Source organism: Phacochoerus africanus, chromosome 2, assembly GCF_016906955.1.
Source record: "Phacochoerus africanus isolate WHEZ1 chromosome 2, ROS_Pafr_v1, whole genome shotgun sequence".
Classification (NCBI taxonomy): Eukaryota; Metazoa; Chordata; class Mammalia; order Artiodactyla; family Suidae; genus Phacochoerus; species Phacochoerus africanus.
The window spans coordinates 25,491,487-25,515,097 of NC_062545.1; the positions used below are offsets into that span (position 1 = coordinate 25,491,487).

Here is a 23,611-nt window from a genome sequence, read left to right on the forward strand (position 1 = left end):
TTCTGTAGCATCCTCTACTCCTTTGCATAGAACTTCTCACACTGTATTTTAATTCCTTTGTTTACTTACCTCTTAGGCACTAGACGCTCAGCTTTATTAGGGCATGGACCTTATTTGCTTGTTCACTATTGTATCTATAGTGTTTGATCAAAGTAAATATTCAACAAGTTTATTTTTCGATTGAAGGTTTTAGAAGAATTGATCTGGCCAAGGAGTGGAGGACGAACTGAGGGAAATTACACTGGAGTGTCAGAGACTAGTTAGAGCACTGCTTTACTTTTTTTTTTTTTTTTTTTTGTCTTTTGTAGGGCCGCCCCTGCAGCATATGGAGGTTCCCAGGCTAAGGGTCGAATCGGAGCTGTAGCCATCGGCCTACCCCAGAGCCACAGCAACTCGGGGTCCAAGCCACGTCTGCAACTTACACCACAGCTCACGGCATCGCCAGATCCTTAACACACTGAATGAGGCCAGGGATCGAACCCGCAACCTCATGGTTCCTAGTTGGATTCATTAACCACTGAGCCACGAGGGGAGCTCCAGAGCACTGCTTTACATTTTAAAAACAATCTTTTTAGAAACATAAGGAAACTTTTGTTGTTGTTTTGTTTTTTGTCTTTTTGAGGCAGCACCTATGGCATACAGAGGTTCCCAGGCTAGGGGTTGAATCAGAGCTTTAGCCGCTGCCCTACACCACAGCCACAGCAACTGGGGATTCGAGCTGCATCTGTGACCTACACCACAGCTCATGGCAACTCTGGATTAACCCACTGAACAAGACCAGGGATTGAACCTGCATCCTCATGGGTACTAGTCAGATTCATTTCCACTGAGCCATGATGGGAACTCCTGAAACATTTTTAAAAATAACTTTTTTAAAGAACAAATGTTTATGGATTGGCCCAATTCAGAAAAAAATGGATGCAAGGAATAGAATAAAATAGATGCAAGGGAAGAATCAGAAGTTAGGGCCAGACCTTGCCCTCTACTTTGATGTACTTTCTTGGCAGTAGGAATATTGTAAAAGTATCTTTTCTGTTGAAGGTTTAAATTTTTTCAGTATCTTAGCATTTCACTTTAGGTTTTTTTAGAGCTAAATGTTACTGTAGCTCTCCTCCCTGGATTTTCAGATAATAAAACAGAGCATCCTTATAGTAAATTTTCAAAAAAAAAAAGGCTACTCTGTGACGTTGAACACAAATTAAATCTTTGCCCCTCTATTCTGAACCATCATATAGGCTCCTGGTCCCGTTGTGCATCGCCCAGTGGATGCCGATGGCCTGATAACTCACACCAGTACCTCACCTCAGCAGATACCAGAACAACCAAATTTTGCAGATTTCAGCCAGTTTGAAGTATTTGCTGCATCAAATGTAAATGAAGAACAGGACGATGAAGCTGAGAAACATCCAGAGGTCTTGGTTAGTTTTCAAGATTCTTTTGAGAATTTTCCCATATCATGTTCATAGGTGGTTTTTAAAAAGAGGAGCACATAAAAGAGATAATATAGAGGACATCAGTGAGTAAAATATCTGATGCTGCTTCCTTTAGAGAATTTATATTCCCTAGGTCAATGCTTCTCAGTTTCTCATTGGCCTCAGATACCTGCTGGTTGCAGTAAAATACTTACTCGGAATCAAAATCTGGGTAAAGGGTAGCTGTCACATGAAAAGACGCCAACAGAACCGTCTAGTCCTGGTGAAAATACTGTTCTGGGAGTTGCATCTTAACACTAAGCATCTGTGAAATTTGATGAAGATTTCCGTATAGTAAGAAGCTATGATTACCAGTTTGTATGAGAGTGAGTCACTCTGTGGGATTGCATCTTAATGCTAAGCATTTGATTATGTGATTTGGTGAAGATCGTATGAGAGTGTAAGTCACTTTAGTTAGACAGACTTGCAGACTGTAGGATGTCAATATTTAGTTTTTGTAGATAGTGTTCTTAGAGACTCTGCTTAGTTCTGGTAGCAGGAACTTCTCTAGGGATCCTTGTCCTAAGTGTAAATGTGGAGCTGGAGGGAACAACTGATTGTCTCAGCTTATATTGAGCTTATCTAACAGATCTAAAAATCTGCTTATTTGACTGGCATAATTTAGACAAAGGTTTCTTATAGATTTGACCTGTGGAAACTTTTCTACTAGTTTATACTAGCCACTTCAATCCTCTTAACTTCCTGCCTGGCCTGAGGTCGCTAGGGGAATGGGCTGCACCTCCAGGAAGGCAGGGTGGGTCTCAGGGGAATACAGGTGTGCACGGGGTACTGCTCCTCACTCCCCTGGGATGGATGCTTCCCTCCCCCCACCCAAAGAACTCCCCAGACAGTGCCAGATCCTCAGCTGTCCCTACCCCCTCAGAGATCTGGTACCTCCCCTCTCTGCCCTTCAGTAGTAGAGAATGATCATTTTACAAGATATTCTCAAATTCCTTCTCATCTTCTGCTCCAATTTCTTTGTTGTCAAAATGAATATTTTATAAATACTTTATTCTCTGATTTGTTACATGTATTTGTGCATATATGTTTATTATATATAATTTATAATAATAATAATAAATTCATCTCTAGGTTGAAAAAGCTTCTGATCCTGCAAGTTCCCTTCGAGTTGCCAAAACAGATAGTAAAATTGAAGAAAAGACAGCTGCTATTGCTCCCGCCAATGTGGTATACCAAACTCTTTTTTTTTAGTATTGATCATTTCATACATACAAAAGTTATATGAAATAACTTGATAATCTCAGAAATAAAGTTAGAGATCATCTAATCCATTCCACTGCCTTTAGCTGTAATATGTTTAGTCTATCTCAGAACAAAATTTGCCTGTTTAGGAGTTCCTGTTGTGGCTCAGTGGTAACAAACCCCACTAGTATCCATGAGGGCATGGGTTCGATCCCTGGCCTTGCTTAGTTGGTTAAGGATCCGTTGTTGCTGTGGGCTGTGGTGTAGATGGCTGCTCAAATCCCACACTGCTGTGGCTTTGACATAGGTCAGCAGCTACAGCATCATTTCAACCCCTAGCCTGGAAATTTCTATATGCCGCAGGTGTGGCCCTAAAAAGGCAAACAAACAAACAAAAAAAAAAGATTTGCTGTTTAAAAATTCTAGATGATAGTCTATCATCTATGTTAATGCATGCCACAGGTGGTCAGATTCTTCCAAATTATATGAGGTAGAACTTTTGTGTTTATCATATTCAGTTTATTTTATTGCAGTTCTGAGTGTAATAGGGAAAAGTTATCAGCCCTCTAAGGTTAATGTTATACTCTGCTCTTTTTCTTTAACTGTCTTAAGAATAATTTTTGCCAGTGTTTTACTGTGAGAATTTTTAAACATACAGAAAAGGTGAAAGAATTTTACACTGTACAACAGTAAACCCACATCTTGATTGTACCATTAATATTTACTATATCTTTCATCCAGTTGTACTGAGATATAATTGACGTATAGCACTATATAAGTTTAAGATATATAGCATAATGATTTGATTTGCATACATCATGAATGACTATTATAGTATGTTTAGTGAATATCTGTCATCTCATATAAATCCAGAATTAAAGAAATAGAAAAATATATATATTTTACACTGCGTTAATATACTTGCTCTATGTCTCCATCCTTCTATCTATAGCAGTCCTTCTTATCTGTTATTTGCATGTCAAAGTAAGTTACAGTTATCAGGATACTTCCTGTTGAAAGAAAAATTTTGGTAATTCTTTTTCTGTTATCCTTGAGATATCCCCAATAATTAGTAAAACAGCATGTGTTTCTGAAAGTGCTTAAATTCTACTTTCTGGACACTTTATTTTTTATTACATTAATAGTTCTATGATTTTTTTAATAGTGAATTTTACTTTTGTCAGCTAATGGCAGCAAATTAAAAATAGCACTTAAAGAGATGGCAGTGGTCTCTTATTTTTGTTTTACTAATAGGTCATATCAGATTATGGTAAATACCAAAATACTGTTTTGATTCTGTGGAGGACAGATTTACAGTTTCCAATAAATACATCCACTCATCTTCAAGAGTTATAATTATTGTGCATCTTAGTGATGGGTTTTTAAAGAATTGCCTAGCTTTCTACTTTGTAAATTTTTTTACTCATTAAGATAATATATCTTAGGATTTTCAAGTAAGCAATCCTGTGGTGATAAGGGATGCATAGTTCTGGAGCCTCCCTTTTATAGTTATTGGACAATTATGTTTTGAGCAGGTATCGTGTTTGTTAAAACTGAATATTATAGCCTTAAGTCAGAATTTGGGCCTCAGGGAGTTTATGTCACTCTTTTAAAACAATTGTCTAGTAGGTACCTTTATAATTATGATGTTACTAGGAACATCCTTTCCAAATTGTAACTTAACTATTGCCTGCCACAAATATATAAATTGTTTTAAAGCAGGACGAGTGACTCTTAATTTTTGTAGAATGAACAGATTAAAGCATATGATGTTGGCAAAGTAACTGTGAATGTCCTCAAGAAATGCTTATTATGAATGAAATTCTTGTCTTCTAGAGCAAAGGTACAACACCTCTTGCTCCACCACCTAAACCTGTTCGAAGAAGATTAAAATCAGAAGATGAATTAAGGCCAGAAATTGATGAGCATACACAAAAGACAGGTGTCCTAGCTGCTGTTCTTGCATCACAACCTTCTATTCCTAGGTAATCAGAGCCATTCCTAAATACATTTAATTACTAGGAACAAAAAGCATGGCAAAATGAAAAATATCAAACTGAAAGAAACTGTGGTCAGACTAATCCTATAGTTGAGAAGAGGTTCTTAACTGTTCCTCTTCAAGAGTTTCTCACTTATGAGTAGGCAGAATATTCTTCTCACTTTTTTCTTCTATTATTAATTACAATTCCAGTTCCGTTTTAACACCCTATTGGAAACCCTAGGACAGATTTTTTTTTTTAATTATAGTACACAGTAACGTTGATGTTTCTAGACCAGGAATCAGCATACTAGGGCTCATGGACTAAAGTCAGCCCATGGCCTGTATTTGTAAGGCCCATGAGCTAAATAAGTACGGGCTTTTACATTTTTGTAGAAAAGAGAAGCAAGCAAGAAAAGAAACGAGAATATTCACCAAAAATAGTATGGCCCACAAAGCCTAAAATGTTTACTATCTGGCCGTTTACAGAAAAGTTAATGACTGCTCTAGACTGACTTAAACTCAGATGATTCTTCAGAATAATAACCATTAAAATAGTAACAACAGGAGTTCCCATCGTGGCTCAGTGGTTAACGAATCCGACTAGGAACTGTGAGCTTGCGGGTTCAATCCCTGGCCTTGCTCAGTGGGTTAAGGATCTGGCTTTGCCGTGACCTGTGGTATAGGTCACCGACACGGCTCAGATCCCATGTAGCTGTGGCTGTGGTGTAAGCCAGCGGCTACAGTTCCGATTCAACCCCTAACCTGGGAACCTCCATATGCTATGGGAAGCAGCCCTGGAAAAGGCAAAAAGACAAAAAAAAAAAAAGTAACAACAGAAAACAAGCCTCTACTAAAGCTTAGATACTTTTGGTTGACCATTAACACTGAACAATTGAGGTTGAGCTGTGCTAACAAGGTGAAGGTGCGCCCTCTGCGTTCTGCTTAGAGACAGATCAGGGAAGAGGGGAGAGAATTTAAGGTAAAAATAAAGGTTATGGGGTTTTTTGCTCTTTATCTTCTCAGGTCTGTTGGGAAAGATAAGAAAGCTATTCAGGCATCAATTAGACGCAATAAGGAAACCAACACAGTTTTGGCCAGATTGAATAGTGAATTGCAGCAACAATTAAAGGTAATGTAGTTTCTGAATCCTTATTTAGGAAGTTCCATGGACTCAAAGCCTCTCAGAGTTGAACGAGAACTTAGAGGTGATCCAACAATTCTTATGCTAGTGTGAAACTTTCCATGTAGCAAGAGAAGTTTGTATCTAAAGTGTTTTATACACCATTAAGTCTTTTAATATTAGAAAGAATTGTCTATACTCAATTCTGGTATGATTGCCTTGTATGACTGCCTTATCTTACACATATACAAGGCATCATTTTCCTTTAAGGATCCTTAACTTTCATAATGAAATCCATTGTGACCTCAGGTACCTCTAATATCCTATATGTGGTTCTCTACAATTTAATTATAAAATAATTTGAGTATTGTTAGTTCATCCTTTTATCAAAGACAACCAGATTCTATTAAAGGGACTTAAATGGGGCTAAAGAAGAAGAGGAATGGGGGCAATTCAGACCGTCTCTAAGATGGAAAAGAAAAGACGCCCCTTAAATAGAAATGGTGCTTAGGGCCATTGTGTCCTCCTGTACTCCTGTCATCTATGCTTGAGAGGAATGGGTTTGTTTTTCCTACTTACTTTTTATGGCTAACCATGATTTCTTTAAATCCCTACAAATAAAATTAACAGCCAGAATTAATTATGGTTCTCCACATTATTAAGCATTCACATCTTGTAAAACAAGGGTTCTCAAACCTAGAGTGTATGTATTTAATTTGAGGGCATGTTAAAATGCAAGTTCTGACTCATGTCAGGTATGGCGTGGGTCTTGAGAATTCTGCAATTTCTAGTAAGCTTCCAGGTGATGAAGATGCTGCTGGACTCTTGGCCCCAATTTTGGGTAGCAAGGTTTTAAACCACAAAAATGAGTCCATGGAAATGTAAAATGAATAGAGTTAGTTCAGTCCCATAACATTCTGTTCATATCCCTTACCTAGTGTGTATCACATTGTCCACATCTGTGTCACATTTGTCGCGCTGTCGTACTTAAACATAACTCAGTGAGGGTAAATCATTCATTTGTGTTTAGGGTGACAAACATATATTGGTCAAACTATGATACTTCTAAGAGAAAAGAGGGAGAGAATGTGTTAATATTTAGGCCAGGACATGAGAGATAAACTGGGACTGTCCTAGACAGACCTGTAACCATGTTGTCTTTATACCCAAAATCTAGCACAAGTTAGGCATTTGATAAGTATTAAAAATGTAATACTTATATAACTTTTTGATCAAACAAAATAATTTGTAGCTATTTTATGATTATGAAATTGGCCCATTGTAAAGGAAGAATGTAAAACTAATAATGACAAGCTTGCTAGTACCATACCTTGAAGATGGAAATTTTGTTAATGCATGTTACTCTGAAGAACTAGGGGAAACCATAGAAATGTATACGGGAGCTATTTTAAAAGTCAGTTTGTGGGTTCATTATCTCTGGGAATAGAAAATAGGAAGAGGTAGTTCTGGTTAAAACATGATTCCATCAGTGTGATAGAGAAAAAAAAAAGGAAAGTGGATGAATTAGTTGTTGTTGGCTATCTGAAAAGACTGCTCAGAATCAACAGCAATCAGAAATTCTGATTTGAAATACATTTATTCTTTGTGAAACCAAAACTCAAAATGAGGTTCAAGAGTTGTAATGACCAGATATAATCACCAGGGGAAAGAATCTACGTTAATAGATTCATCCATCTGCAGTTACTGCAAGGGAGAGGCTTTATGCAAAATTCATGCATATATTATATACATATAAGATATGACTGTGTTTCTAAAGTAAAATATCCTTTTAAAATATGAGCAGCTGTCCCATTCTCATCTTAACAAATTTAAATTGTTCTGTCAATACAGAGCTATTGTTAGATGTGCCTTCATTTTTGTATATGTTGAAGCATAACTTAGCTTTGCATCTTTTTCAGGATGTCCTTGAGGAGAGAATTTCCCTGGAAGTTCAACTGGAACAACTTCGACCATTCTCTCACCTCTAAGCCAATTGCCGTTAACTGTGAACATACCCATTTTTAAGCGGTTTTGGGTTCAAAGCCAATTTGGAGACCCAGACATTCAGTTCACTGCTTAAATTCAGCATTAAATTTTATGATTCTGTTTTGCCCTATATGTCCACCAATGTATTTAAGTATCTTTTATTTTTTAATTTCAACAATAAAAAGGTCAGGATGACTTTTTCTGGAGGGTGTATTGTGTTTGTTGACAGAGCCCGCCCTTGTTATGCCATAACATTTAGGAATACATACCTAAACTGGGCCCATTTTGCTTATGTGGCCAAAACCTCACACTGATTGGGCTTCTCATTTACATCTCAAGCACAGACTCAGAAGTTTGCAAAAGGAGACAAAATTAAATAAACTGTCAATTTTTTAGGTTTAATACTTAACATAAAGCGTCCATATTGGTTTGTAAAAATCTTTAAAGTGAGTTTCTAATTAGATTTTTCATGTGAAAGCACTATTTTAGATAAGGCGTCCTTTAACCCTAAGCTCTGTAGTAATCCAGTTCTTCAAGAGTCATATGGTACTTTCAGACTTTTTCCGTGTCAACCTGGGGGTCAGATTTTATGTTTCCTTTGTGAAAAGTTGATCTGTTTCACCTGTGACTTAAACTTTTGTGTAAGATTTTAATTTAGCAGCAGTCATGTAAACTTATGAAATAACCATAAAGACAGGACTTTGTCCCCTAGAAGCAAGGGGAAAGTGTTGATACCACAAACAAAATAAGTACTATCCAGCTTACAAACATCACCACTTTTGCATGATTTATGCACTTAACTCTGAATTAGAAGTTTATACTCATCAGTCTTTGCAAGTTTTTTCACATAATATTTTTAAAACTTCTGAGTACCTTAATTATTTATAGAAAAAGTGGAAATTCCTTACGATTTCTAGTTTACTTTTAGCTGTCTTATCACTCATTCTTTTGCCATAGATAAGTTTTTCCTATTAACAAAGGGTTTGTGTGCCCTATTGAGGATGATGTCGTGTCTCAGAATTTGTTTTGTATTATATATTTACATTTTGATTACATTTGTAAATTTGCATTTATTGCTAACAAACAGCAGATACTCCTTTCATGGTTTATTCTATTTGTGGAATCAGATGTTAAGCTGCATGGATATATCAAAAGAATCAAAAGTGTGATTTTACACTAATAAAACAGTATTTTAACTCTTGTACAATTTTTAACAAGTTAAATTTTTAAGAATTATTTTTTAAAAATTTCTTTGGAGTTCCTGTTATGGCTCAGCAGTAACAAACCCAACTAGTATCCATGAGGACACGGGTTCAATCCCTGACCTCATTCAGTGGGCTAAGGATCCGGCATTGCCGTGAGCTGTGGTGTGGGTCACAGACGTGGCTCAGATCCCACCTTGCTGTGGTTGTGGCATAGCTCGTCAGCTACAGCTGATTCAACCCCTACCCTGGGAACTTCCATTTGCTGAGTGTGCGGCCCTAAAAAGACAAAAAATAAAAATAAAAAATTTTCTTTTTGGCCATGCCTATGGCATGCAGTTCCTAGGCGAGGAATCAAACCTGTACCACAACAGCAACCTGAGCCATAGCAGTGACGATGCTAGATCCTTAACTCACTGAGCCACCAGGGTACTCTTTCTCTGTTTTAAAACAGAATTGTCTTGATTTGTTTTACTTTTTACTCAGCTAAATTCCATTACAGGAAAGTTTTGTTTTTATTTTTGTTTTTTAAAAGTTTCCTCCCCCGGCCCCCCCAACAGCCTTCTATTTTAGCAGTGTAATACATTTTTGAATCTTTTTATTTGAAAGATCTGAGAATTTAATTTCGCAACAAATGAACCCTTAAAAAAGTACAGAAAACTTTTTAGTACTTCATAGTGGTAATATTTTTAATGCTCTCTGGAGGAGTATATTTATATTAAGGATATTAGGTGACAAGTTTTTTAGTATATTACCATTTATATTTCTTACACATATTTTTTAAAATCAATAACTATTTCATGAAATTCAGTAAATCACCAACAGATTAAAACATTTCTCTAGACTGATCATTTAAGAAGCACTCTTTATTATTATTTCATTTTTTATTTGATCATAAAACAAAACTTTACCCAATATCCTTATTCTGTCTTAGGTTTTGTCAGTCAAATTAAATAATACTGTCCATGAAAAATAACTGCCAAAATACGTGGCTCAAAAGTTTGTATTCAAATTGTTCCTTTCACATAAATGATCATAGATGATAAAGTTTAAAATTAGGAGGAACTTTATGGGTAATCCTAGTCCATCCTCCCATCATCCATGGGAGAAATAATTATTCTTCTTACTGCATCTTCTGGAACAGAAAATACATGCTGTCTGTCTTTGCCAGGGCAGATCGGCACCCTTGACATTCTAAGTCCAAGCTTACTTTTCTATACTACTTTTGATGGCATTTTGGAGTACTGACAACCATAGGAATTTATCGTCCTCAACTTCGGTAGCACAAATCCACTCATGTTTTGGACCTTGAAGAATAAATGCATTCCTGATATCTGCAAAAAAAATTTTGAGGTACACAAATTAATCCTTGTAGATAACAAAAGAAAAGGAGAAAATGTTTTAAAATTCAATAACTCTGGTGTAGGCTGGCAGCTACAGCTCCGATTCGACCCCTAGCCCGGGAACCTCCATATGCCACGGGAGTGGCCCAAGAAATGGCAAAAAGACAGAAAAAAAAAAAAGGAAAAAAAAAATAAAAATCAATAACTGACCAAGTCCTCTTGAAGAATTTTTTGAAAATTTAAAAGTGATTCAAAGAAATAGAAATCCAGCTGAGAATATAACTACCTAAGTTACTGAATAATTCAAATATATGGTAGTCTAAAATAATTCTGTCTTTATAATTGTTTAAATTTTTTTTTAGGGCCGCACCTGTGGCATATGGAGGTTCCCAGGTTGAATCAGAGCTGCAGCTGCCGGCCTACGCCTTAGCAATGCCAGATCCGAGCCTACTGAGCAAGGCCAGGGCTCAAACCCACATTGTCATGGATACTAGTGGATACTAGTGGGGTTCATTACTGCTAAGCCGCTGCTTTTTTTTTTTTTTTTTTTTTTGGTCTTTTTGCTATGTCTTGGGCCGCTCCCGCGGCGTATGAAGGTTCCCAGGCTAGGGGTCGAATCGGAGCTGTAGCTGCCAGCCTACGCCAGAGCCACAGCAACGCTGGATCCGAGCCGCGTCTGCGACCTACACCACAGCTCACGGCAACGCCGGATCGTTAACCCACTGAGCAAGGGCAGGGACCGAACCCGCAACCTCATGGTTCCTAGTGGGATTCTTTAACCACTGCGCCACGACGGGAACTCCTGATTGCTTAATTATAATTAGCAATTACTTTTCAAAACTGATAGGGGTTGACATTGAATGCTCACTCTTCGCTTACATTATGTTGTGACCTAAAGCCTAGCTGATTAAGGAGAGATGAATGGTGACATCCGTGAACTCTAACCATACCCAGTGGTTATGGGTAACTAACCCTTTTTAACTGAGTTTGGCTTCTAGGTGGAAACATTTATTCCCACATTAAGTGTTCTTTTTTTCTTATGCTCAGACTTTTTTTTTTTGTCTTTTTGTCTTTTTGCTATTTCTTGGGCCGCTCCCGCGGCATATGGAGATTCCCAGGCTAGGGGTCGAATCGGAGCTGTAGCCACAGCAACGCGGGATCCGAGCCGCGTCTGCAACCTACACCACAGCTCACGGCAACGCCGGATCGTTAACCCACTGAGCAAGGGCAGAGACCGAACCCGCAACCTCATGGTTCCTAGTCGGATTCGTTAACCACTGCGCTACGACGGGAACTCCATGCTCAGACTTTAAATGGGGCTGAAGCTAATGGAAAGCAGTCTGTTTAGATTAGTTCCTTCTCTGAGATCTTGGTTCTAGCTTTAACCTTAAGTCCTGCCTTCACATGCAGTGAAAAATATTAGAATGAGAGGGGTTTGGCCTAACAAATATAGGAAAGAGATATGGATCTTTTTTTCAATAGTAAGATAAAAACTAAAAATAGGTACAGTAAGTTTAAGTAGCATTTTTTTAACATATTTCTATTGAGAGTGTTATAAATGAAATGTTTGTTACTAAACATCACTTGCAAATCAATCCTTTATAGGACCCTCAAATATGAACTTACAGAAGAAAAAGTACAGTCAGACCTGTAATAATCACGTAGTCCTTATAAAAGTAATAGATGAAACTCCAAACTGTAACATCTACAAGCAAAATAGAGTAGTACCTAAGGATTACAGCTCACAATGGTATATAGGCTTATGTCTCCCTTTGTGTTTTCTAAAAGCTGTTTTCCTAATGTCTAGTGTGTGTGTCTGATGATGACAGCATTCCTTTGTTTTGCTGTTCCAGAGGTAAGTGAAAATTTATATTGATGAAATCCTGAAAATTTGGGGGAAATTATTGGCAAACTAGAAAATTCCAGTCTTCTTCCTGCCTTTCTATTTTAATAGCTAATGAGGTTTCGCTTTCTAAAGAAATTTAACTCTTGGAAGGAAAAGAATACTTACATTTAGAATCTGGAATATCTTCTATGAGTAACCTATGAAGGGCCACAGATGCAATGAACTGGTAGGTTGATTTTGAAGTCCTTTCAAATGGAGTGTGAGATGTGCCCCGACTGGAAACAAGCAGTGCATCATTGAAGAGGAAAAGACTGAGATCACGGGTATGTTCATAGAGCCTAGGTTAAAAAGCAGGAGCAGTTTTAAAAGTTTTACATGTGCATGCATACGTACATTGTTAACAGTTCACCATCTCTACGCTGAGAAGCTGATAGCCAAGGTTTTTCCCCGCCTCAGGCATTTTGAATGGCTTATTGAAGCTCTCTGCATAGTTGTCTCCTGGTATAACATAGACCCTCCTCAGTCTCAGACCAGTCAGGTGAGGGGGGGGCCTCAAGGTTCCTGGGGGAATGGATTGAGCTTAGCCATTGCACAGGTATCTACTCAATTCAGGAAAAATGAACACTGAACGTTCCCCTCATTATGTGAATCATGTTAAAGATGTGTTTTTCAACTCTGGTCAAAAGGTTAGTATTTTGTATTTGATGTCTTCAGGCAATCTGGAGAAAATCCATTTTCATCTGGTTTGGTTTCATCTCTCTAATAGGTTGGGTTAGAGAAAACCATGAGAATCAGTAAGGCGCAAGGTGGTGTAAGTAGAAATCAGGGAAAAGATGTATAATTACTAAGTAGGAAATAGAAAATTCTTAAATTTTGATTGGAGGGAAATGATAAGTACGAAAAACTCGAATTAAGTAAGTCTTCATTTTCACTGAGGTTGCTACCATGGTGAGCTGTAGGCATGTTTATCAACTTGCTTCTCAGTTGGTGGAGCCAGGTCACAGCATTCAGTAGGTTTCACTGTACTCTGGTAGGAGTTTTACATCCTCGACAGAGCATCCAGTGATGTGCCAGCGAGGAGCTTGGGAGAGCCCCGCCCCCAGGAGTGGCTGAGTACAGCAAGCTCATTCTTTCAGCAGAGGATAGCTAAAAAATGCTTTTCTCTTAGAAGCATTAAGCAACTTTTAGGAAGTTTCTCTAAGGAAGCAAATCAGTTTACTGCCTTATTCAGAGAAATTCTCTTATTTTTTAATCTTTAATTTTTAAATTGATTTAGATTCTCAAAGTTTTACACAAATGCTAAAAAAAAAAAGTATATACTATCAGTTTTTTTTAGTATACCGTTCTTCTGTTTCACTTTTTCTTTTTTGCTTGGCTCACCCACCCCTCCCCTCAGGTCACCCACGTTACCAGACTTGTACGTTATCTTTCCACTTTAAAAAAAAGCTTGCTCAGGTAGTCCCTCACATATGCCCCTCTCTATACATCTGTGTACAGGTAGGTTGCCATTGTTTTTACCAAAAAATGGCAGTATTATCCATACTTTTTTCCTGCTTTTCTCAGCAAGGGAAATCACTTGAAGTTCTTCTAATGGCTAGATAACAGTAGCATCGATAGACCATCATATAGCCTGCTCTTCCTCATTTGATGAGTGTTCCCCTTTTAATGGATGTTTGCTTTCCTTACAGGCTCAGGTCTTTCTCCCTCACCCTTTCCTCCTTTAATTTGTTCTTTCTTTATTGCCACTGTGAGCAATGTTGAGATAAACTGGATTCCTTATATATAAACAAATTCCTTACATGTACTATTATTTCTGTCAAGAGTAGGATTGATTGGCCAAATGGTAAATATATTTCTCAAAGACTTCCAGACTGTTCTCCATAGGAGCCGTGATAATTCATATTTAGAATCTACATTATACTGGCTCTGACTTGTACATAGTATCAACTATAACGTGCATCTGAATTACCCAAAGAGTTTGTTAAAATGAAAATTTTGATTCAGTAGAGCTAGACTAGTCTGAAATTCTGCATTTCTAACAGCTCCCTGGTGCTGCAGACCACACTGAGTAATGAGGCACTTAAGTCATTTATTAGTCATGCCTGTGAGCTAGGCACAGGACTAGGTCAGGGGGGTTAAACATTTTTAAGGAATACTGTACTTCAGGTTCAGCTCTTCTGAGAGTGTTAGGAAGTACAGGTCATGTTAGGTGTGTGGAGAGAGAGCAATGCAGTGGTCGCCCCATCTTTAGAGCCAACTTCCTTTCAAATTTTTTCTTCCCATCTCTGGTTATGATTTAGGCTAGGAGTGGAGTGCTTCATATTTATATCAGTAATTGTCTTTGAAAGAAATAATGCTCTAGATCAAGCTGATAGGTTATTCTGAGAATAATGGAACAAATGAAACTAGGGATGACGGTGAGGAGAAGCAAGAAAGATGGGGTGCATTTTAAATCAGTGTGCTGGTTGTTTGCAGTGAATGGCCACTTCAAATAGGCAAAAGAAATCCACCAGTATTCTTGCCCCTTTTTTGGCATTATTTTTACCCCATTACTGATAAGAATCACCATACCATTTATTTATTTACTTATTTATTTACTTTGTTATTTTATTTTTTGGTTGTGCCTGTGGCATGTGGAACTTCCAGGCCAGGTATTGAACCTGAGCCACAGCAGTTTCCCAAGCCGCTGCAGTGACAACGCCAGATCCTTAACCCACTGCACCAAGGGGAACTCCAAATCATCATATCAATTTAGAAAAATGTTTAAAGCTGTTTAAAACTTTGCTGTTCTATCTGAATTACCAGGGAATGTGTCTACAAGGGTGCTTTGAAGAAGTAGTTTTGAAAGAGGTGTTTGCTTTGATAAACAGATGTTCACTTTTTTTCCTTTGGAAGGGAAAACATTGAAAGTACAGCTAAATGAAAGAGAATTCCAGTTTTGTGACCCACTTGGTTAGGAGGGTGGATGGCCCTGGATGGCCCAGAGTAGGGAACCAGCAGGCACGTTAACTTGAGCTTGGAGGTGGGGCCACTTGTAATCTGAAGACCAGAGCAGGGAAAGATAAACACACAAAGAGGTTTTTATTATTTTAATCTGATTATGAAAGTGCTATTTAAAATATATATAAATGAGTGTTACCTAGGAAAAAAAAAGTTTTCCAAAGCCACCCCCCACCCCCAGAGATCTCCAACAATTATCATCCAAAGGCGGAAAGCACCAGGACCTTTTTTAAAAAACATACTAATTCTTCTCCATATGCAAAACCAAATAACTTTGCCTTTCATATTGACATAATGGAGCAACTGAAATGGAAACTCTACATTCTACTAGGGTTTTAGAAAACTGCTGCTGCTCACATTCAAAAGAACTAACTCCAAGGGTGGATTTTTTTTTTCTTTCCTTGAACTTGGATAGGATTTCTTTGCTTATTCACAAATAGGCTCAGTGACTCAGCAAAATGGAACAGTTCTACCATAGTTTAAATTCTTACACCATTCTAGAAGTGTTTTGTTGTTTAATTACTGCATTAGCCAAACCAGGAGACAAAGTACTCAGCTTCCATAAATACATAAAACACTGAATGGAATTTTCAGAGCACAACCTTTAGCGTAAACAGACAACAGTACTGTTGGTTCTGCAAGCTGCCTGAGCCTGAACCAAAACTGTTTATCACCTACCCCCATCATCCACATTCTGACTAGTGGATCATCATGACTTTTTGATTGCCAGGATAAAAGTCAATTCAGAGCCAAGAGTCCAGTCTCCCCAGTGTGCAGCTGCCGTGGTAAATGACTGTAGGTCCCTTTGGGTAAGGCTAAAAGGAAAAATTATAGTGTGCATTTTTAGCAGTATAGTAGTGTTTTTCCTCAAAAGGACTTGAGGTCTGAAAAGTGGATAGCTCCATTTGGTGATTCAAGACTAGATTTTGGCCTCTATTCACTAATCCTAGAAGGCTCCACTACCTTGTACCTTTGGCGAGATCCCATTAGGAAAACAAAAACAAAAATGCCAAAAACAGCAAGCTTAAAGTTATAGATGAAAATTGGTATTTCTGAAAAAAAAAACCAACAATATGAGTTCCAAAGTACATAATAATATTATAAAAGCTTAACATGCCTCAAACTCTGTGAGCTATTTCCAGAGGGACAAATGCCTCCAGATTTCCTAGCTTTAAAGTGATTTGATGACTTAATCTCTACCCCAAAGCAAACTCTTTCACTTATGGCACAAACATTTACTTGTTCTTTCTGTGTCACCACTCTTGTTTTTTAGTGATTTGTTTAGGACTTGTGGCTATGTTGGTGAGCTTTTTTAAAAAAAATAGAAGTATAGCTGATTTACAGTGTTTCAGCTGTACAGCAAAGTGATTCAGTTTAATATATATACAAATATATATTTTTTCAGATTCTTTTCCCCTCTAGATTATTATGAGATATTGAATACAATTCCCCGTGCTATACAGTAGGTCCTTGTTATTTACCTATTTTATATATAGTAGTGTGTATCTGTTAATTCTAAATTCCTAATTTATCCCTCCTATTCCTCCCCGCCCTTCCCTCTTTGGTAACCATTAGTTTGTTTTCGAAGTCTGTGAGTCTTTGTTTTGTCAATAAGTTCATTTGTATCATTATTTTAGATCCCACATATAAGTGATGTCCTAAGATATTTGTCTTTCTGTGACTTACTTCACTTAGTATGATAACCTCTAGATCCATCCATCTTGCTGCAAATAGCATTATGTCATTTTTATGGCTGAGTAATATTCCATTGTATATATGTAGCCCATCTTTACCTATTCCTCTGTTGATGGACATTTATGTTGCTTCCATGCCTTGGCTATTATAAATAGTGCTGCTATGAACACTGGGGTACGTGTATCTTTTTCAATGAGAGTTTTCGTCTTTTCCTGTGTTGGTGAGTATTTTATGAGGAAGGCTCAGTTCATCTTTCCACATGCTGGTCTAATCACCGTATAGAACACTGAGACCTGGTTCTGAACTCTAAACCAGCACTTACTAGTTCTGTCACCTCAGACAAGTCCAGATTCCAGTCCTACCTTCCTTACTTAGTGGTTGTCAAGATTATATAAAATGAAAGAAGTTAAAATACATGGTGAACTATGAAGCCTTAGAGTCATGTGAGTTGGCACTGTATGCACTGATATAAGCAGATTTCCCGCTAAGTAGAAATCCCTGATGAAAATTGTGGGAATGTCATTTCTTGGATTTCATGTGACTTCCTAAAGTGACAAAAAACAAGGTTGCAGGCTAAACATTCTGTGATAATGTTTAGAATATGAACCTTTTTGCATTTACTTAATTTCAAATGTTAATGTAAAATTATATTTATCTCTTGGCAAATCACTGAGATAGTGCCTACTTAAATATAAATGTACCTCATAATTAGAGTGCAAAATAATTTAGTATTCCCCCGCTTTCCTCAAGACTCTCAAATGTACTGTTGTCCAAGTACTAAAGCAGAAGTTTAAATTCTAATAATTGACATTTCTTTTTTTTTTTTTGGTCTTTTTACTATTTCTTTGGGCCGCTCCCGCGGCATATGGAGGTTCCCAGGCTAGGGGTCGAATCGGAGCTGTAGCCGCCAGCCTACGCCAGAGCCACAGCAACACGGGATCCAAGCCGCATCTGCAACCTACACCACAGCTCACGGCAACACCGGATCGTTAACCCACTGAGCAAGGGCAGGGACCGAACCCACAACCTCATGGTTCCTAGTCGGATTCGTTAACCACTGCACCACGACGGGAACTCCAATAATTGGCATTTCGTTTCTGGTCAGACATGTCAAGAGCTTGGGAGTCATCACTTTCATCCTTAAAACAATAAGGAAGCTGAAAATTCAGAATCAACAACTCTTCTTAGACCCATCAGAGAAGTGAGGTCACAAAGTAATACCCCAAAAGCTAGAGAGACAAGCTGATCCGTAGAATCGCAACTTATTGGAAGCAGAAACTGCCTCCTGGAGAATATTTACAGGGTAATTGACTAATTGCTAGAGATTGAATATGAACTAGTTCAAAGGGTTACAAATATCTGGAGACCTAGCCTTAGCCCACCCCTCACGCCCCCTTGCATGAGTTTTACTTCCAGGAGCCGTACCAGGTTCTCGTCATGAGGCTCTAAGAAAAATCCCTTCATTCTTCCCATGGGAAGAGAGAAAGTAACCATGCCCAGAGAGTTCCAGTCTACTTAAGGCCTGCCCTCAAGGGAAATAGTTTTACCATAACCTAACCAACATGAGGAAAGGGAAATACCCAATTCCAGCTTCCTGTCTCATCTTAAAGGTGACAAAAAAAAAAAGGCTGATAGACACTTATAAAGGTCATGGCCCAGCAGCACGGTCTCACTGAGAAACAGACACTTAATCATAGGACATTTAGCTCTTCCTTTCCCCTCACATCTTACTACCACATCAATAGGACTCTGTGTAAGAACAAGGCATTATAGCTGAAAATAACTGCAAGGTTCAAATTCTATATAAGGGATCTCTAGGGAAACCCAGTGACAACGGGAGACAAAAACGTTTAGCATCTGACAAGTAATAAATATAGGCTAACATCTAGCCAGAGCTACAACAAGTAATAAATATAGGCTAACATCTAGGTCACACTGAAGACCTATTTACCTCAGTTCCTTTTACACAATACATCATGTCTATCTTCCAACAAAATATTATAAGGCATACTAAGAGGCAGGAAAACACAGTCTGATAAGAAGGGCGAGCATCGGAACCAGACTCAGATATGGCAGGAATGTCTTTGAGATTATCAGACCAAGGAGTTTAAAACAACAATAATAAGTTAGGGACTCAAATGGAAAAAATGGACAGTATGCAAGTACAGATGGGTAAGATAAACAGAGATGGAAATTCCAAGAAAGAATTAAAAGGAAATTCTAGCAATCAAAAACACCATAATTGAAATGAATAATGCTTGTGATGGGCTCATCAGCAGACTGAACATAGCCAACAAGAGGCTCAGCAAGCCTGAGAATACCTCAACAGAAGGAAGGAAAAAAGAGTAAAAATGAAAGGAACAGAATATCCCAAAAAATGTGGACAATTACAAGAGGTGTATATATGTCTAATGGGAAGATCAGAGGTAGAAGCAAGAGAATGAAACAAAGGAGAGCTAAAGTAACAATGGTTGACAATTTTTAACAAATGTCAGAATTATTGGTAAACATTAAACCATAGGTCCAGGGAGTTTAGAGAACACCAAGAAAGATAAATCCTCCAGAATCTATACATATTACATTCAAATACAAAGAAAATCAAAGATAAGATTTTGAAAGAATCCAGAGAACAATAACAAAAAACAAAACATCTTTCTTAGGAACTAAGGTAACAATTATATTGGGAGTTCCCATTGTGGCTCAGCAGATTAAGGACTTTATGTTTCTGTGAGGATGTGGGTTTGATCCTTGGCCTTGCTCAGTGGACTAAGGATCCAGCATTGCTGCAAGCTGCAGTGTAGGTCACAGATGTGGTTCAGATCCACTGTTGCTGTGGTCGTGGTGTAGGCCTCAGCTGCAGCTCTGATTTGACCCCTAGCCTGGGAACCTCCATATGTCACAGGTATGATGCTAAAAAAAAAAAAAAATTGTTTTTGTAAATGAAGTTTTACTGGAACACAGCTACACTCGTCCACTTACGTATTGTTTATGAAGATTGTATTACTGATTATATATTTATGTAGCTGCTTTTGTGCTACAACAGCAAAGTTACATAGTTGCCACAGAGATCATTTGGCAAGAAAGACCTAGAATACTATCTGATCCTTTACAGAAAAAGTTTGCCTATCCTTATTCTAAAGGAGCTTATGGCAATTAGCACCTCATATTACAGTAGTTCTTACACTGCTGTGAGCACTGTGCAAACCAGATTTGTGAGACCTCAATATTATGGTGCTCTCACAGTGAGGCTTTTAAATACTGACCTCGATAACGATCTGTGGATAATAAACTGGTCCTCTCTTAGAGTTCAACCAATCATTGGTGTGATAGCCCATAACACTGGGCTCTCCTCTCAGTAGGAAAGTCACCAAACTTTGGAATTCCTATTTCTGTGGAGTTAGTGGTCCCGGAAAAGACAATTTATTTTCTTCCATTCTGCCCACTAGCCACCTGGCAAGCAAGTAAGGTACTAAATCAGCTTCCTTCGTCTCAGAGAGGAGTGTGTGTGTAACTTGTCACTTGAACACAAGATTTATCTCAAAATTACAGTATGACAGACATGGTGGATGTTGGGTACAAGATAAGAAAACCCATCACACCCATGGGCAGTTAAATGTTTACCTTAAAGAGAAACTTATTTCCTCATCACAGCACTGAAGTTGGGCTACATCTTGGACCCTAATCAGATATCTGTTTACTTCCGATAGAGCCTATGAAATCAAAAACAAAATTAGAAACATATAAATTTTTAGAAAATAAGTCCCACCACTCCAGAACCATTTTACACGTAGATGTAACTGTTGAGTAGAACTCAGTTCAATTATGAAAAAGAAAATGAGTACTTTCCTTGTTTGTAAACAGGCTTTCTTTAGAAAAAGCACAGAATCAACAGTAAAAACTATATCGAAGGTGCTGTCTAATTTTTTAAACTATTGAAATTATTGTTTTATTATAAATTCTCATAGTATTAACAATAAAATGGGGGTAGGGTGGGTAAGAAGGGATCTATCAAGAAAAGGAAGTGAATGGGGGTTCCCATCGTGGCCCAGTGGTTGGTGAACCTGACTAGCATCCATGAGGACATGGGTTCAATCCCTGGCCTCACTCAGTGGATTAAGGATCCGGTGTTGCCATGAGCTGTAGTGTAGGTCAAAGACACAGCTCAGATCCCGCACTGCTGTGGCTCTGGTGTAGGCCAGCATACGCTCCATATGCTGCTAGTGCGGCCCTAAAAAGACAATAAATAAATAAATAAATAAATAAATAAATAAATAAATAAATAAATAAATAAAGGAAGGAAGGAAGGAAGGAAGGAAGGAAGGAGGAAGGAAGAATAGGTTATCCAGTGGAGTGGAAAAGGAAGGCAGTTTCCCAGGAGGAAGATCATGGGCAAAGCACAAATATGTGAGGAGAGGCTTACATTATTGCAGAATGGTGAGTACATCTGTGTGGTTTGATCACAAGGTGGTAGGCAAGGCAGTAGGAGGGAAGGTAGGCAATATGAGAAAAAGAATGTCTATAAATGTATAACGGATCACTCTGCTATACAGCAGACATTAATAAAACACTGTAAATCAACTATAATAAAAACAATTTTTTTTAAAGAGGGAAGGTAGAATGGAACCAGATGATATTCTATAGGTAACAATAACCAACAGAAGACTTCCAGGATTTTTTACAGATGTCCACAGTGTGCAGGATCCCGCACAAGATACTATGTGCAAGGAGATATAAAATAATAAAGACGGGCCCCGTTCCTCAAAGGGGGCCATGATCACAGAGGCGCCAAGCAAGATGCTAGGACCACGGAGAATTATGGGATGAGGTCAACCCCACTTGTGCCTCTTCTCATCTAGCATCCTTGCAGATAACAAGGATGTGAACTGTGAGAGCTTGGCAGCACCTGGCACACAGCAGACATTCAGCAGGTGTTAGCTGAATCAAAATCTGTACATCTCCTTGTGTCAACAGCTTGAGGTTATAATTCACGAGCGTAAGACGTAGCAAGTGCATCAGAATACGTACAGGGCATCCCCAGATGATGCTCTGTATGTCTGACAGCTGATCTTTCATATTGATGTTTTGCTTCATCTGGAAAACAAAGTGATTTTAGGCAAGCCAAAATTGTGATATTTTTATCCATAAAAATATATTAAAAACACTTTATGGCACTTGATAAGAGCACGATATTTTCATAAACTATAATAGGAATCTCAATTTCATGTACCCAGTGTTTTAAAACAAGTGGCAAATGGAAACAGCAGTACTCAAAAGTATCTTCTGAGCATAATATGTTATCAGTTGACTTTCAGCCCAGAATTCCCTTGCGGTAAGTACATCACAATGATATTTTCAGAATAATAGTACTATACTCCAAGATGCTTAATTCTTGCAGAGAATAAATTTTGTGATTGCTGTACTTACTTAAGCAGGAAAGCTAATTAATACATGAAGGAGTATTTTCAGAAACAAAGAATTTCCTTTTTTTTCTTTTAATTATCTAGAAAAATCAATCCAAATATTTCATTCTTTAAACTTTTATATTAATAAAGGTTTCATGGCACTTATACAGCTCTCTGAGAATGTTCTGCCTCACATTGTTTGACTTAGAATAGAAGCCCTCAGTGCTCAAAATCACTGAACACCGTGATTTTGCATTAAAAGGATGAGAGACCTTGAGGTAAAGAACTCAGAGGTTTCAGGATCTTTGAGCTGGATGACCACAAAAGCATTAAACGTTTTAAAAAGACACAGACTTTTATCAGCAACCAACCTGCTCTATGTAACCTTTGTATTTTCTGATTTGGTCAATTGCAGTGGTCAAGTCCCCACGGTCAACATGTTCTGCAGGAGTGTGAAGCCTCAGCGCATAGAGAAGGTGCATATATTCGTCAAACCTCCGGGACGGGTGCAAAAGCAGCTCTGGAAGGCTATGTGAGGCACAGAGAAGGCAACGCTGGTCTCTTTCTGACGGCCAGAGAATCGCCGTCCTTGGGGTGCCCCAGCCATGCTTGCCCTCAGAACTCACCTCAACATTTTGGTAGCCACCGTCTTATCATGCCTCTTCAGGAAAGCTCGGAATGCTGGTATCACTTCTCGGCACTAAAGGTGAGCATTATACTGTCAAAACTCTATAAGACAGGTGTAAATTGTTCTATCCCACCAGCCACGCATGATCTGTGAAGGGCTCAAAGCAAATGGGCAACAGCTACCTCTAATGAAAATATTATTAATACTACAGGGGCTTACTAATATATGAAGTACAGGGTATCAGTTATACCATAAACCTAACCCAATTCACCGAACTTAAATCAGTACAGAAAAATGAAAATGGATCCGCATGGAGGTAGGCCGGGATTAGAATTCGAATTCTAATTTAAATCTAACTTTATATGATGTTGTCAAGTTACTTAACTTCTCTGAGCCTCTCTTGGATATCATATCTAATTCTTATGGTGAGGGGGCAAAAGTCCTATTCAGAAAGTGCCTATCACACAGTAAATGTTCTTTCCTTATGGTAAGAGACTATTAATGGGTTCACCTACAATACTGCTACAAATCATGTTTTTCATAGTAACAGTAGGAAGGTGCTCCACTGTACTTAACATCTGGTTTTGGGGGTTTGGGGGTTTTGTTTTGTTTTGGCCATACCAGCAGCTTATGGCAGTTCCCAGGTCAGGGATGTAACCCAAGCCACAGCAGTGACAAATTTTTAACCAATCTGCTTGTAAATGTAATATTTATCACTATTAGTACACCCAGG

The 23,611-nt window shown here is 38.1% G+C and overlaps 2 protein-coding genes across 11 annotated transcripts in view; one reads left to right on the forward strand and one right to left on the reverse strand.

The window, feature by feature from the left end:
- Nucleotides 1–7,957, forward strand: part of REPS1 (RALBP1 associated Eps domain containing 1) — an 84,416-nt gene extending 76,459 nt beyond the window's left edge. For 8 of the 10 annotated variants that reach the window (XM_047770087.1, XM_047770083.1, XM_047770086.1 and 5 more), the window contains 5 exons: nt 1,236–1,418; nt 2,565–2,660; nt 4,512–4,660; nt 5,680–5,785; nt 7,696–7,957. In XM_047770087.1, coding sequence (XP_047626043.1) covers nt 1,236–1,418; nt 2,565–2,660; nt 4,512–4,660; nt 5,680–5,785; nt 7,696–7,764 — 603 coding nt within the window. In that variant the 3' untranslated portion in view covers nt 7,765–7,957. The remainder of the gene's footprint in view (nt 1–1,235; nt 1,419–2,564; nt 2,661–4,511; nt 4,661–5,679; nt 5,786–7,695) is intronic. The other 2 variants (XM_047770085.1, XM_047770090.1) reach the window with 2 other exon arrangements.
- Nucleotides 7,958–9,832: 1,875 nt separating this feature from the next.
- Nucleotides 9,833–23,611, reverse strand: part of ECT2L (epithelial cell transforming 2 like) — a 75,945-nt gene continuing 62,166 nt past the window's right edge. The window contains 6 exon segments of the mRNA XM_047770094.1: nt 9,833–10,298; nt 12,319–12,491; nt 20,470–20,558; nt 21,874–21,939; nt 22,622–22,778; nt 22,877–22,950. Of these exon segments, the coding sequence (XP_047626050.1) occupies nt 10,171–10,298; nt 12,319–12,491; nt 20,470–20,558; nt 21,874–21,939; nt 22,622–22,778; nt 22,877–22,950 (687 nt within the window). The 3' untranslated portion in view covers nt 9,833–10,170.